This window comes from Cylas formicarius, unplaced genomic scaffold (genome assembly GCF_029955315.1).
Source record: "Cylas formicarius isolate icCylForm1 unplaced genomic scaffold, icCylForm1.1 PGA_scaffold_7__23_contigs__length_41026272, whole genome shotgun sequence".
NCBI classification, from domain to species: domain Eukaryota; kingdom Metazoa; phylum Arthropoda; class Insecta; order Coleoptera; family Brentidae; genus Cylas; species Cylas formicarius.
Window position 1 is genome coordinate 34,611,856 of NW_026844352.1, and position 15,397 is coordinate 34,627,252.

Below are 15,397 nucleotides of genomic sequence, written 5' to 3' on the forward strand. Positions count from 1 at the left end.
AATCGACTTATTTCGCGGAATATGTGTTTTATGGGGCAAAAGCATCGAGGACAAGAGGGAGGCCCTTTCAGCTTCGAAGGAAAGCGAATGGATTTTTGTTTCATTAGCTTCAAAATTCGTCGCTTGACAACAATTTACTTTTACTCGCCAAAATAGCCGATCGGACCTGATCAAGCTTTAGAGATCGCGAAGTGACCTTTTAACCTATTTTTTTATTTGCTTTTTCATTTTTTTCTAGTTAATAGAATAAGAAACCAAAACACCGGCAACAAATTGAATTTTGTGGTTACAGAATAAATGTTAATATGTAAAAGACTAGGGGGAAAAAAACTGAAACATAAAATGAGCGATTGGGTCGTTGTAGAGAGAAGCTTTAATATAGCTGTAAAAATTGCATTCTAACCTTACTGTTTCATTTTCAATTAAACAGCGGATGTCTGATTTAATTGTTGGTATATAAATATCAAATTAAGCAAGCATAGGCACGTAATTGGTTACCGTGGCTATTGCGACTACTGGGTGAGCAAGATCTTAACTATGCATCTTTTTTTCTTTCTGAGAGTCATTTTTAATTCAGCAGGTTGATAAAAACGTTGTGATTTGGGTCTAAAGATGGCTTTGATATTCCAAGGGGCTTAACATAGACTAAAATTTGTATTTAATATAATAGATTAATTAATAAAACCCCAAATCGAAAAGAGTTAAATGCTTATAACGTGCTGATAAGAAGCAAATGGGAGGATGTTTTTGTATTTTACGCAATATTTTTCATTTATTAGTTTAGAACAATCAATGTTCAGAGGGGCGTCTAAAAGAAACACATTTTTACGGCGTATATTTTTTATTTCTTTGGTAAAATCATTGGTATAATAATCAATCATACTCTTATTTTGTACTGTACAAGAATTAAACCGAATTGGCACCTTACTGGAAACATTGAATCGAACGAGTTTTAATTGTTATGTATATATACAATAAATCTAAATATTAAAAAAGAAACGGAATAATAGTGAACGAGAAGTATGGCAACAGTAGAAAAAAGTAAGTATAATCCATCTTTAATTATGAACTACTTTATTATCATCAACATTTATTCGAGCCGAAAAGCCTATATACCTCGCAGTTCTTCAGTTTTTGTTTTTTTTTTTGGATTGGTTAGGGAATAGTTTTGCGACAAACTGGATAGGATGTCATATTCGCTTCAAATTCGACCAAAAGTAAAATGGTAGAAACAGATACAGTCGCCCCAAAGTTGTAACTGGGTAACAAAAAAAATTATCGAGAAATACCTTTAACATTTCTCACGAAATCTAAAGCGGGTCTGGCTTTATTCTCTGATAATTCTGGGAAGAGTGTACCTCAAAGTTTTCGATAAATTTTGATTTTGTAATTTTTTTTATTTTATTATCTAGCTCAATTTTATTGTTGTTTTTAAATATCCATCGTATATTAAATAAAAATCAAAATGAATTTAAAATAAAAAAAATACGTTTTAAATTATTTAACAAATTAACAAAATATCTCATTATTATGGATCCGCGTTTTCGCGAGTGATACGACGCACAAAGTGTTACGAAAACGCGGATCCACAATCGAATTAAAAAAAAAAAACAGCTTGTCGCAAAAATACCAACTCGCATGAGGGACAGCTAGTCGAGTCAGAAATCAGATCACATTTAACAGCGTCCACTAGCTGGACAGTACGAGATCGTGAGCGCCATATTGCACATAAACTAGATTAGTCGTTATACATTGAGCATTTCTATAAACACTTTATTATACCGTATATACATATTTTTTTAAATACGAAACAAGAAATGGAAAAACAAAAGTAACCGCAGTTATATCGTACAAACGTAAAGGCATCACAGTCGAGGGAGATTTACAGTTTTCAGCTCGGCGTTCCTAACGACAATTGGCCGTTTTTCAAATGTCCCGCGTTCGGGAACGATTGCCCCGCGATCGAACCCTGCGCCGGTTGTCCGGAAGCTGCCATGTTGTTGTTCATGTCACCGTTGCTCGGAGGAAGGTTCGGTCTGTGACCGTTCAGGAGGTGATTCGGCAACGCTGTCTGAAACGTGAAACTTCTCGTATACAAGCGCATTGGAAAAAACCGTAAAAGGAAATATTTACAAAAAAAAATCAAACGTAGACTCCAACGATTTAAAAAAGTATAAATAAAACATAAAATATTTAAAAATGCGAATGGCTTACCGGCGGTATGGACGTTTGCCTTTTCAGATGCGATAGAGGGGGCGGGTTGTATGCCATATTAGCAAAAACTAAGCGTTCCTCGTAGTCGTACTCGCACAGAATTTTGTTCTCGCACAAGTAAAACCTGTCGCCGACGCAAAATCTGAAACAAAGAGGAGTGCGTGTCAGTACGATCCGAAAACGCAAGTATTGTCCGTAACTTCCTACAAAAAATCAGGTTTTGCGATGTCTACGGCCCAAGTACGTAGAATGATCTTATCTACGGTGTGCGCATCTATAAGCATCACATTATAAGAGCCTATAACTCCAAAACCACAAAAGATTACAAGATTATTTCAAATGGAACAACCCCGTGTCTCCAACATTCATTTCAACGTCAAAGAAAACCAGAAAAACTACAAAAGCAAGTAATCTGCACCTTATTGTTTATAAATGAAAATTAATACGCTTCTGCGTTAATAATTAATTGTAGAACTCTTTTTACGGTTATAACTAGTAATAATAACCTAATACTTGTGCCAATTCTAGACGTGGGAAATAGTTTTGGTTACTTTTAGCAATAAAGAATAATCTGCTAGTAATTTGAGGACAAATACCTATTTTAAAAATGTACTACTAAATTTCAGTGCAGTTTCAGCTTTTAACGGTGTAAGGTGTGTAAGGGCTGTGGAACAATAAATATAGAAGACATATTGAAAATTTGGGAACTTCCCGAGTCCGTATTGAAATGTATGTATTTAGATCATTATTATTACATTGATAATAATTTTTTTTCTTCGTCCAGAAATAGTTTTAAAGTAACTATTTACATATTAGATATATTAGATGTACAATAATAGAAATGCTAGTTTTGGAGAGATAAAATGAATGCAAATAATGTAAATATCTGCTTAGGCTTACGTTTTTAATAAAATGTGTTATTTAACATTAGCCTTTAACAATGGTAAAAATTTATTTTTGTCATAATTATCAATGTCTCTTTAGTAAGACCTCTGAAAAAGCCAATTTTTAAAAGTATGTCTTAACTAACTTTCTTCTTCTTCTTACTACGCCCTCTCCTTTCGAAGGTCGGCGATCCAAATGGCTATTGTGGCTCGGGAAACTGCAGCCCGGAATATTTCTATTGATGAGCGATTAAACCACCTCCTGAGGTCCTTGAGCCACGAGTTTTGACGTCTTCCTATCGATCTTTTACCTTGGACTTTGCCCTCTATTATCAGCCTCAGAAATTCATATTTTTCGCCCCTCATAACATGGCCAAGATACTGCATTTTTCTTTGTTTTATTATATTTAATAATTCGCGAGACCCGTGCATGCGATTCAAAACCTCATTATTGGTGATTTTCTGTACCCATGAGATCCGCAGTATTCTTCTATATATGTACATCTCGAACGCTTCTAGTCTCTTCTCTGTTTGAGCATCGAGTGTCCAGCTCTCGCATCCATAAAGCAAAACAGAGAAGATGAAGCATTTCACCATTCTCAATCTGAGCTCAAGACTTATGTCAGATCTTATGAAGAATACCCTCATGCTCATAAATGTTCTTCTCGCCTGCTCGATTCTCGACAATATTTCCTTCTTCGGATTACATTGACTATTGATATTGGCTCCCAGGTATTTGATTGAGTCGACTTGTTCAACTGGCTTCCCATTAACATTTAGATGTACATGAGTAACCGTTTTTGAGAACGCTAGTGTTTTGGTTTTGGCGACATTTAATTTCAATCCGAAAAAGTGGCTATAATGGACTATGCGATCTATCATGATTTGTAGCTCGGACGGACTGCTTGCCATGACAACAGTGTCGTCCGCGTACCTGATATTGGTTATGCTGATGCCATTGATCTTTATTCCTCCGTTAATTCCATCCATTGCCTCTCTGAATATAGCCTCCGAGTAGAGGTTAAACAATAGTGGGGACAGCACACAACCCTGGCGAACTCCCCTCTTGATCAGTATCTCATCTGATATGTTTTGCTCGATGTTGACCACTGCTGTTTGCCTCCAGTAAAGTTCTGAAATAATACGTAAGTCCTGCTCATCGATACCGGTTGCTGTTAGTATTTCGATCATCTTTTGATGGTTGACGCAATCGAATGCTTTGCGGTAGTCGATAAAACATGCATATACGCTTACATTCATGTCCCTGCATCTTTGTGTTAACACTTTCAGAGAGAAGAGTGCTTCGCGTGTACCTAGTCCGTTTCGGAATCCAAACTGAGTTTCGCCTATTTGCATTTCGCATTTCCTGTATATTCTTGTGTGGACAATTCTAAAAAATATTTTGAGCACATGGGACATGAGGCTAATCATTCTATAATCGTCACAATTAGAGGCATTGACTTTTTTGGGCAGCGTTATAAAAGTTGACTTTAGCCAATCGGCTGGTATCTTGCCCGAACTATAGATCTTGTTAAACAGTGATGTTATCAAATCCAAGCTTTTGCCTTCATTATCTGCTATTAGTTTAAGTGTTTCTGCATGAATTTTGTCTGGCCCAGTAGCTTTTCTATTTTTTTGTGATCTGATGGCGTGCATGACCTCATATTTGGATATTACTGGACCTTTTTCGTTTAGTTCGCTGTTATATGAGGGTGGGGTGTGTGTTCTTTCGTCGTTGTATAGCTGTTCGATGTACTCATGCCATCTTTTCAGTTTAGCATCTAATCCCGTAATTATTTCATTGTGTTTGTCCCTAAGTATTGATGCATGGTGTCGCCTGTGTTTGCCTGTCATCTCTTTTATTCTTTTATGCAGATTAAAGCTGTCATGTTTTGATTGTAGCTCCTCTATTTCTTGGCATTTTGTTATCAACCATTGTTCCTTTGCCTCTCTGCATTTCTTTCTAATAGTTCTATTTAGTTGTTTGTATTCTGTCGGCTTTGTTTTAAGTTTCCTTCTCTCATTCATTAGGTCCATAATTTCCTGTGTCATCCACTCTTTCTTCCTGTCGTTCTTTATGTAGCCGATGTCCTGTTCCTCTATGTTGGTTATTTTGTTTTTAAATATGTTCCATATCGTCTCTATTTCCCTTTCTGGTGCCAAACTGACTGCTGCTTCTATTTCACTTTCTATTTTCAAACTTATTTCTTGTTTCTTTTTGGTGTTATTCAGTTGTGCAAAGTCTATTTGTTTTGTGATCTTTTCCCTTTTGGTATTCATAAATCGTTTGAGTTTGAAGTCTATCACCACAGGATTGTGGTCACTATTAATGTCTGCGCCAGGGTATGTTTTCACTGCTTTTATGTATTTTTTGAATTCCTGTCCTATGAGAATAAAATCAATCTGGTTTCTGATAATCGTCCCCTCTCTGTCTGCAGGTGATCTCCAGGTATATAGTCTTCTGGGGTGAAGCTTAAAAAAGGTGTTAGTTATGATTAGATTGTTTTCTACACAGAACTGTATCAGTCTGTCGCCTCTTTCATTGCGCGTTCCAAGACCGTAATTCCCTACACTATCTCCATCAGAACCACGGCCTACCTTGGCATTGAAGTCACCAATAACCATACTTATTTCACCCTTCCTTGTCAGTCGCATGGCTTCATCAACTTGGGAGTAGAATTCTTCCATTTCTTGGTCTGATTTGTCCTGTGTTGGAGCGTAGATCTGGATTATGTTTAAATTTCTGTGGGTTGTTTGTAGTTTTAGCATCATGACCCTATCACTTAGGGGAATGAACTCTGTCACTGACTTTGCTATTCTCTCTGAGACAAGTATTGCCGTTCCATATCTATGGTCCGGATCAGTGCCTCCTGAATAGTACATGGTCCCTCTTTTAGTTTTTTGTTTTCCAGAGTTAGGCCATCTGACTTCACTCATTCCCATGATATCTATGTTCAATCTGTTCATCTCGCATTCAACGTTTGTAAGTTTTCCTGCCATAAATAAGCTGCGTGTATTCCATGTGGCAATGCGGACGATTTTACCGTAGATTTTGAATTTTTCGCTGTCTCTATCTGCATATTTCTCACTAGTGGAAGACGGGGGTATTCTTCGCACCCTCTCCCCACTTAAGGGGTGCCCCGGACTGAGGGCCGTTTTTGTGTTTTCTTCAGCCATTGAGATTTTTTGGAAAGTATAATACAGTAAGAGTTCCGTTTCTTTTCTGTATCGCAGTACCACAACTATTAAAACTGCTGCAGTCATACTTGTAGTGATCCAGCAATGAGCCGGTCCAGAATCATTTTCTTTGCGCCCCATCCTGGTACTGGTGGTCGCTGCTGCCCTCCACCAGGGATATTTATTGACCTCCCAGTCTAGATCCGTACTGTTCTGCGTTAACAGGATCACCTCGAGTAGGATGTGGCTCTGCACCACGCAGTACGGTCCTGGCTGAGGAGAGGCTATGTGTGCTTTTAGGCACGGACGCGTCACCCAGCCCTGGTTGTCATGAGGACCAGTGCCCAGTCATCCCGAAGCAAAGGTGCTACCTCTCTAACAAACCTTGAACCCACTTTACTTGTTAAAAATGATCAAAAATCATTGGTCAATAAATAACAAGTTTTAGTAAAAGGATAAGCCGAAAAGTTATTTGTATTTACCGTTTTTTCAATTGGTAGAATGGTCAAGACAAAATTATACAAAAATTTACTTTATGGTAAAATTACCACCCTCTCAATATAAAATTGGGATAAGATCAAACAAAACAGGTATAACTTTATATATTTCATTAATTTAACACAAGCAATAATTAATTAATTAATTAATTATTCTCCATAAATCAAATTTTGTATACATCGTAGCAAAACGCGCATATGCATTTAGAATATGCGTATCTGCTGTGAAATTATTGTAAGGGCTTGGCGTGTGTCTTAGAGATTAGATTGGATTGGATTAGACCATACAGCTATTAGATATGGACGCCCTGTTTATGCCGATATGACAGGAACCTTTGAAACAACTATGAACAATATTTGGAGAAGGTGCATTCAATATGCGCATGTTCGACAGCCAACATGGCCGCTGACAGATCGTCAATAAGTTTCGATGCGGCATATTTACAGCAGTATGTTCTCCAAATATTCTTGTTAAATGTTCTGGGAAAACGAGTTCAGTGTGTGGAAATCGTTGTTTAGAAAGAAAGTGGCGCGAAGTACAGGTTAGTGAGTTAAATGCGCGGAAAATCTTTACCTATTCTTCGGAGCATCAATTTTTACCCTTGTAAGCCCACTATCCAATAATTTTGATATGAAGAAAAAGTACTTTAAGCCTGCACGTTCCTATCAATTTTCAAAAAGTTCAAAATCTTGTTGTAATTTGCTCTAATATAGGCAAGCTACCTAAAAAAATAAAAAACTGTAAAAAAAGCCCACCTAGGACGTGGATAGCTCAACGGAGGCATAAAGCGAGTCACTTTAATCAAACCCCCGGACATTATTTAAAGGTACGTAATCGTTTCGGTACGAAATCCCGTAGCAACGTTCAAAACAAACGGTAGAATAATCCAGCTAACGCGAATGGCAGTAGCTGCAGAGCGGTGAGGCGGGTGGGGGGGTGACGGCGGCGATCGCTCGCCACCCTCCCCCCCCGAATGACAAACGGGCTTCGATATGCAATTACTCATTTACTTACGCGCCAATGCCGCGTGTACTCATTACATTCAATTGACCTGTCGCCATTAACTTATTCGCGGCGCTTTTGCCGAAGGTTTTGGCGCCCATTTTTCATTCCACGTAACCGCCGCGTTCGATGAATACGTGCGGGGGTGTTGGACGCCTTTTCGCCCGATTTTTTCACATCGCGTGGTACGATTGTCAATGGGCGACTTTTGGACGGCATAGGGGGGGGGGGGGATGAAAGAGTTTTATTCACAGACGAGTTTGAACAATTGAAAACGAAAACTTTAGACAAAAAAAATTATACTCAACATTCATCATGAATTAACAAAACTTCTTTTTTAAATGCGACTAGATTTAAGGCAAGCCAGTTGAAAACTCAATTTCTTTATTGAATGCATTAAAGGCGTTTTTGTTCCTGATACAGACCTCAGGCCATCAGATTGCATTTCACTAATAAAACTACCAAATATTATTGGCTAACTGCAACTGCGTGTTTTAATTTTAAAAACAGAAGTTCTTCCAGTTCGTTATAATATAATAATAGTTTCTGCAGACAAAAGAAAGGATTGGCGATAAAATCATGCTTGTCTCCTGTTTTGAGTGCGGTTTTTATGAAACATTTAGAGCAAAAACTTATTAACCACCAAAGACCAAGCACAGGTTGTCCAGCTGTTTATGTAGGCCAATCGTGCAGAAAAAGTTCGCAAGTGATCAAAGAACAACAACATCAATTCTAAAAACACGACAATACCGGTGTAACAGTAACAACGTCAATTTTTGCGAATAATTTGTAGCAAAGGATCACTCTTTCCCACCGTAGTGCCTTGAAAACTCATTTCATTTTTAACAATTTCACGCCCCCAACCTTATTATAATAGTTTTCTTCTTTTTTGTCGACGTTTCGATAATTGCGACATATTTAATATGACCCTGAATTTTATTTGTTATCTGCAAATTATCTATGAGATTCTTGCAGGTATTGATGATGCACCCATTTTTTCAAAACTAAATTTAGTGTACTTCTTAAATTAACTCTAAGGAAAATGTGTCCAAAAATTATGAAACAAGAAGTTGATCAAGTTTTTTTAGAGGTATTTATAAAAAAGCTAAAACCAAATGAGGTGTTGTATGCACAGACCATTGATAGCCATAACCAACCAAAACAGCTACTAAAAAAACTACAAATAGTTATTTACTTCTAAAGCCCGGTAGACGCCCTTAACCGGTAATTTTTCGTGGTAGATACGATGCAATTATTTTGAGGAAAATATAATTGATTATTTGAGAGTAATTTTTTCTTTTAAAGATTGTTTTTTAACTTCTAGCTTCATAAGCGCAGTTTTTACTCTTCGGACGTTTTAATTAAATACCTATCCTTAATAACTCGGTGGGTATATAAGGAAATCTCAAAACTGAAAACTGGAGAATAGGGATGTTTGTAATTTTTTAATTTATTAAGTATTGTATTAATTTAATTTAATAGCATATTATGCAGCAAGTGCGGTAAACGGCGAGTGTTTAATAAACGAGTGAGTTAAAAAGTTTACCGAACGTGTTGCATACTATACTTTTTCTACGACATGACTGTCAGAACTGACAAACGTCAAAATGCAAAGCGTGGGAAATATCTCCGAAAACATCCGATTGCTGCCAAACCCGTGCGGTAAAATCCCGGAAATGTCCGAAGTGCCTCGAATTCGTGGGAAAAGAAACTGACGTGGTAAAGTGACGCTTCCCGCACGCTAGATCGGTGGGTAATTAGGTATTTTACAGACGGGAGTAAAAAAAACCAATTTTTACAATTATGTTAAAATGAAACATGGTATTTTTTAAATAAATATTGATATTTTCTTGATGATTTTCTTGACTTCTTCTAAACATTAAGTGAAAACCCGGATTAAAAATGATTTCCTCATTGCAACGTTCTATTTTCGTTGGTTCTACAGTTGTTTCTTGAACATGATTTCAAAAACAACACTACAATCAACCAAACGCTTTTCACGAGCAAATTACAAATTATTGCGCACATCAAAACAGCTGTTAATTTTATATGGAAATTTTCTCCCATTTTGGCATGTCCCAATATTTTCATCATTTTATTGGTTTAAGATTTATAATTTTTTTCGAAATGGTTAATTATTTGATTTCTATACTAAAAAAAATAATTAATATCACTTATCTCACTACCATTATTATGGTAGTCCATATCACTGCGAAGAGGTTGTTGTGAAATAGTCTCCGATTTGGCTTAATACGTAACTACATTCTTTAAGTTGTTAAATTTTACCCGGTGCTTTACTGTTTTCAGTTCTGCTTGCTTCAAGAAATTGGACTGAACTGAACATTTTTGCAAACCAACACGAATACATCCGAGTGCTACCAAACCCGTATATGTGCAAAGCGGCTCGCAGCCGTAGGAAACGAAACTGACGTGGTAAAATGATACTTTCCGTGTGCTAGATCGGTGTATAATTGGACATTTTAGAGAAGGAAATAGAAAAAATTGTTTATATCGAACGATTCCAGTTCTTCTATTTTGGTTTACAGACCATTTTCCTTCGTCACGTGCTTTTTAAAAATCATCGACCACTTTTATTTTCACCAACCTACAACATTGGTGAGTTTTTCTTTAAAGTTGGACTGCTCATCGAAACTAACTACGCTTATATGTACTTTTTTCAGTTTAAATAGTTTCGGAACTGAGAAGTTCTTGCTAAACTCAAAATAAGTAGTCGTTTGTTTGGAAAATATATCGCCTTCGTGTTCCAAAATCCCCTCTCATCACCTTCACCCTGTCGATACATATCGACTCCTGCACGGCGTCGCCAAGAGTCGGGACGCTTCAAAAAACGTAAAACATGAAACATTTAAAGGGTACGTGAAATTTTAATACGACGTCCGTCTCAATCCTGAGGAGAATACGACGGGCGGCGTGTAACATACGAGGCAGCCGCCCGCCCCCCGTACGTTTTCCACCTTTCGACATTTTGGTATATTTGAAATAAAGCCGGAAAATCACTAGCGGGACGTCGCAGGACAATCAGGAAATGGGTACGCTGAGACCGTTAGAGAATAGGCCACATGTATATATATCTATCACAATTCAAATAGTCCGCGATGTCTGGGGCTCCGGAATGATTTCCCTCATGGCTTATAAAGTCCTCTAAAAGACAACATACGCGTGCGATTGAGATGGCGACGGCGACGGGGCAGACTCACAGATGCAGATTCCTGCTTGTGTCGTCAGCCCGGAATTTTCCTTTTTTTTCTTTGACGTAGATGGACGTAAACGCGGGTTCTTAAGGGCAGCGAAATTGCTTGTCCTGCGTCCGGTAAAGGTAAAGAAAAATATTGAGAAATTGGTAAATCGAGCCCTGCTCTTTAAAATGGGAAAAATTCCTGCGGTTCTCATTTTTTATTTTAAATCTTTCATTTTAGATTCAACAAGAGACGATCAAAAACAAGAAAAGTAAGATAAAAAATGGAATTATTTCACAAAAAAAATCCACAAACCCATTAATCTAAAATAGTATTAGATAATTAAATTAAGTTATTATTAATCATTATAATTCAAACTAATAATAAATACTTTAGTTTGGATTATTTTATTAACCGACGAGCTTGACTTGATGAATCGCCAGTTAATATTTTCAAAATTTAATTGAAATATTAAATAGAATTGAACTTGTTGCAATATCATTGCAAATTATATTTAAAAAAATTAAAATTATATTTTTGATAATAACATGATTAATAATTTAATTGAATTTGGAAATATTAATTAATTTATAACAAACGTCATTAACCTCAAACTAACATGGATTAATGAAACAAAATCGTATAAAATAACATTGTTATTTTATTATTATCAATCTTTGGGAACCATTGACTTGAAGAGACGCCAAAATATGTAGTCAACCCACTTTACACCAAGAAGTTACAACTTTAAAGATTCCAACCCAAAAATTTTCGGCAACGATTCGGTCTTACCCACATCTGCACTCACCACACAACTTCATTATATTTACCTAAGTATTAACGAAATATATTTTAAGCGATTTCGTTGAGGAAATTTTAGAGGATCTTCAACATCAGATACAAACTTGCTGAAAAATAAAACGAGGGAAATTCATCTTCTGAAATATGATACTTTAAGGAGAGCGGAACTGATCTCTACGAAAAGGCGCTTCATATAATTAAGATTGAACTTCACTTCGAAGTTCGTTTAGCCTGTTAATTATATTCGCGCCTTTTCTATGAGATTAAGATATGTAGACTGCAGTGGTCTATTATAAAATATTGCGAAAACTTTGGAATCTGCAGACTTGCAGTTCTACGAATTATGTCAATAAAAACTCCATTGCGTGCAGCTTCTGATGTAGACACGGCACTGCATTGTGTAGCATCAATCCCACTCAATGTAAGCATTAAACGAATGCAATGACTAATGCTTTGAGAGGAGGCAGCTTTGTAAAGCCTCTTAAATGTCATAAATAAATGTGAACTTCTTCGATTCCTTCCATATAACTTATTAAAGTATCAGACACAAAAAGAAAAGGTTACTCTTTAAAAAAAGGTAAATATAGTAAACGGTGTTCACGGCCTGGTCCAGAAGTTTTTATACGATCTGGTATTTTCATTTCTATACCTTCCAAAGTATTTGGAAATATTTTAAGAAGGGCAATAGTTTTGACCCTATGTCCTTAGGTGGTTTTTCCACTTCGGTTTACTTAGGGCTGCTCTAAAACAATTAAGAGAACAACCAAAGAACCTTTATGGTATTCTTGGGTAAAAAAATCTAAAAATCACAGGAACAGACGGTGAGAAAATCTGTAGACCATGTTCTTTGCAAAATTCTCAACTAACCAAAGTTTAAGAGAACAATTATATTGGTTTAACGTTGACAGGCTTACAGAAGCATTAGTAATCCTTTAAGTTCGAAGCTGTTCCTGTTCCTGTTGATACACAATAATTTCTTATTAGGTTCAAAAAATTACATTTCTGAAATCATGAAACATGAAACAATGGATACTAGGACTGACTGACCAATATGGGGCAAACTACAATGCCCGCAGTCCTATCTACTCTAGGTTATAAACAAAATAGTGGGAAAGCATAGAAACAATGATTACCCCAAAGAATGGTAAATGTCTCAACATAACATAAGACGATTTCAGATCAAGAAACCAAGAGACCAAGACACTAACCAAGAACATTTGTTACTATTACGGGTGGCAAAAACATCTACTTCTGGTACGCCAAATTTCTCAAGAATTAAAAAAAAAACCTGATGGAATGCCGAAGATATATGACAAACATGAATCCAAATGTTTCTTTCTTAACATCATTTCCAGAGTTGTTTAGATATGTTATTTAAGTTCGTATGCTGCGTGTGTATTTGAGATATCAGTGATATCAATACGTCAAAAAAAATTGACACCGACTAAATTCTGATGCAAAGCATTGTAATATATAAAAGGTTGCATGAAGCTCTAGAGCATTAACATCTTTCTCTTAGATTTCGCACCTCACGAACGTGGAGCAGCATCGGAGAAAATTTCAAGTTTAAAGGAGAATTGTCTATTAGAGCAAACAAGGGATTCTAGAGATCTAAGTCACCAGTATAGATCATCATGGAATAATTATTGAAGAATCATAGTTGTCGTTACATATTTTTAATGCAAGATATAAGCGATTGCGGACAAGAAACTAGAACTCCCCCGAACTAGGCGAACTCTTTAATCCTGTATTGCTGGATAAATTTAAACTTAACCACGAATTCAGAAGCTTTTTGCACTTAGTTTTAGGCAAGTTTAGTCTCAATAAATGAGAACAAACCATAAATACTAAAAATTTACATCTTTTTCACTACAGTTGACTACTTTTCTTAAAATTTACAATAAACCTTCAATCAGTCAAAGTAACAAAAACATTTTTGAGGCACAAATCATAGGTACTACCAAGAAGCTAGAAATCGTCTAAATATACACGTGACAGAAGACTTTTCTGGCGCAAAAAGGTTATAATTGGCTTCAGGAGTAAAAACTAAACTAAGACCAAAAGATAGTTTGTTAAATTGCCAAATTTTGTCATCAAACAAAAATCCTTAGGTATTTTTTATTACTTTGAGATACAGAAACTGCAAAGTATGCATCCCGAAGATCTATTCCTTCCAAAAAGCAGTTTTGTGTCATCAGATTGAGTTTGGTATCTTCTAACTTAAAGTGATCGGTAAAAATACAAAAGCTGCTCCAAAATTTAAAAGATGGTTAATAGTAACAGAAATATTGGTCTAGATTGAGTATGTAAAAGAGTCCTTAGCGTAGACCACACATTAGAAAAAATTGATAATCTACCAACACCAGCACTTACTAATATTTGTTGTTGCTTTTCTTGTATTTTGTATGTATTTTTTGTATTTCTCTTCTCGTTCCTTCAACTGACGAAATTTGGTCTAGTTTTGCCAGCCTCGACGTTGATTGACATTTCTGCTTCTCAATGTTTGTAGAAACGGGCTCTGAGATTTTAACTCTGTGTAATTAGCACTGATTCGTGGCTTTAAGAAACTCTTAGCATGCTACTTGTCTTAAAACCTATAGATACAAATATATTGATGGTTTCACACCGGAATAGCCCGCAAAAATGCGACTTGGCAACATGCAGCGTGAGACTCGAATACAAAACGAGTCCTATAATTTTGATACTTTGCGACTTGCTTCCAAGACTTCGCGACCAAATTTCTGTTTGTTTTTTTTTCGTGATGTCTACCAAAAATGTTTACCAAACGATGAACAATTTAATATAGGCTTTGTCCAGACTATCGAGATGTACCCATGCCTGTATGATCAAACTTTAAAGGCGTATAGCAACAGAAGTGAACAAGATAAAGCGTGGAACCAAGTTGCCGGGAAATACTTTTCTACAGGTAAGTTTGTTATTTTAAATCATTTTAAAAACGGCCTTTCCTTTTCCATCCTGTAGAAGTTTTGAAATTTTTGAGGATGAACTTGTAGCTGCTGCGATACAATAAATGGGCTATGTATATCAGCATTATCTTTTAAATACGGATGAATCCACACTTTTCTTTTTTTTCTTCCTCTTCCTCCTTGCAATCACAGCAGCAATCAGTGCAATATTGTCTTCTTCCGACGACATCTTTGCAACTATTTTATCATTTATCAACGGAAATTAAACAGAGAGCTAATAGAGCTAATGACAAATGAAGTAGCAGTAAGCGACTTTGATCTGAAAGTGAATTACGAAGACGCAAGTTGCCATGTGCTTGCTGCTTCCTGGTAGCAAGTCGCACGTCGCATGCTACTTTGGTGTGAAAGCCCACTAAAATCGCCGTGTTAGTGACTCAGAATGGCAAATGTCAGCTGACAATTTGCTACAGTCGCTGAACCATTCAATTAATGATAGAGTTTCTTCAGTTTCCTCCATCTTTAGCAATTTAGTAAGTGCTTTTGCGGATGCAACCAAAGCAATCCCAATGTTGGCTTGAGATACTTTCAGTTTATCATCACGTCTCTTTCCACTTTCATTAATTGCAGAAAAAAATCACCTGCAGTGTTTTGCAGTTTTCAGATTTTCTGATACAGGGAGGCAAGCAGGTCTCAGGAA

General features: G+C 36.4%; 1 protein-coding gene across 2 annotated transcripts in view; it reads right to left on the bottom strand.

The window, feature by feature from the left end:
* Positions 1 to 834: 834 nt before the first annotated feature.
* Positions 835 to 15,397, bottom strand: part of LOC132705176 (LIM domain only protein 3-like) — a 90,886-nt gene continuing 76,323 nt past the window's right edge. For both annotated transcript variants that reach the window (XM_060675619.1, XM_060675618.1), the window contains 2 exons: positions 2,215 to 2,356; positions 835 to 2,071 (listed from right to left, as the gene is read on the bottom strand). In XM_060675619.1, coding sequence (XP_060531602.1) covers positions 1,892 to 2,071; positions 2,215 to 2,356 — 322 coding nt within the window. In that variant the 3' untranslated portion in view covers positions 835 to 1,891. The remainder of the gene's footprint in view (positions 2,072 to 2,214; positions 2,357 to 15,397) is intronic.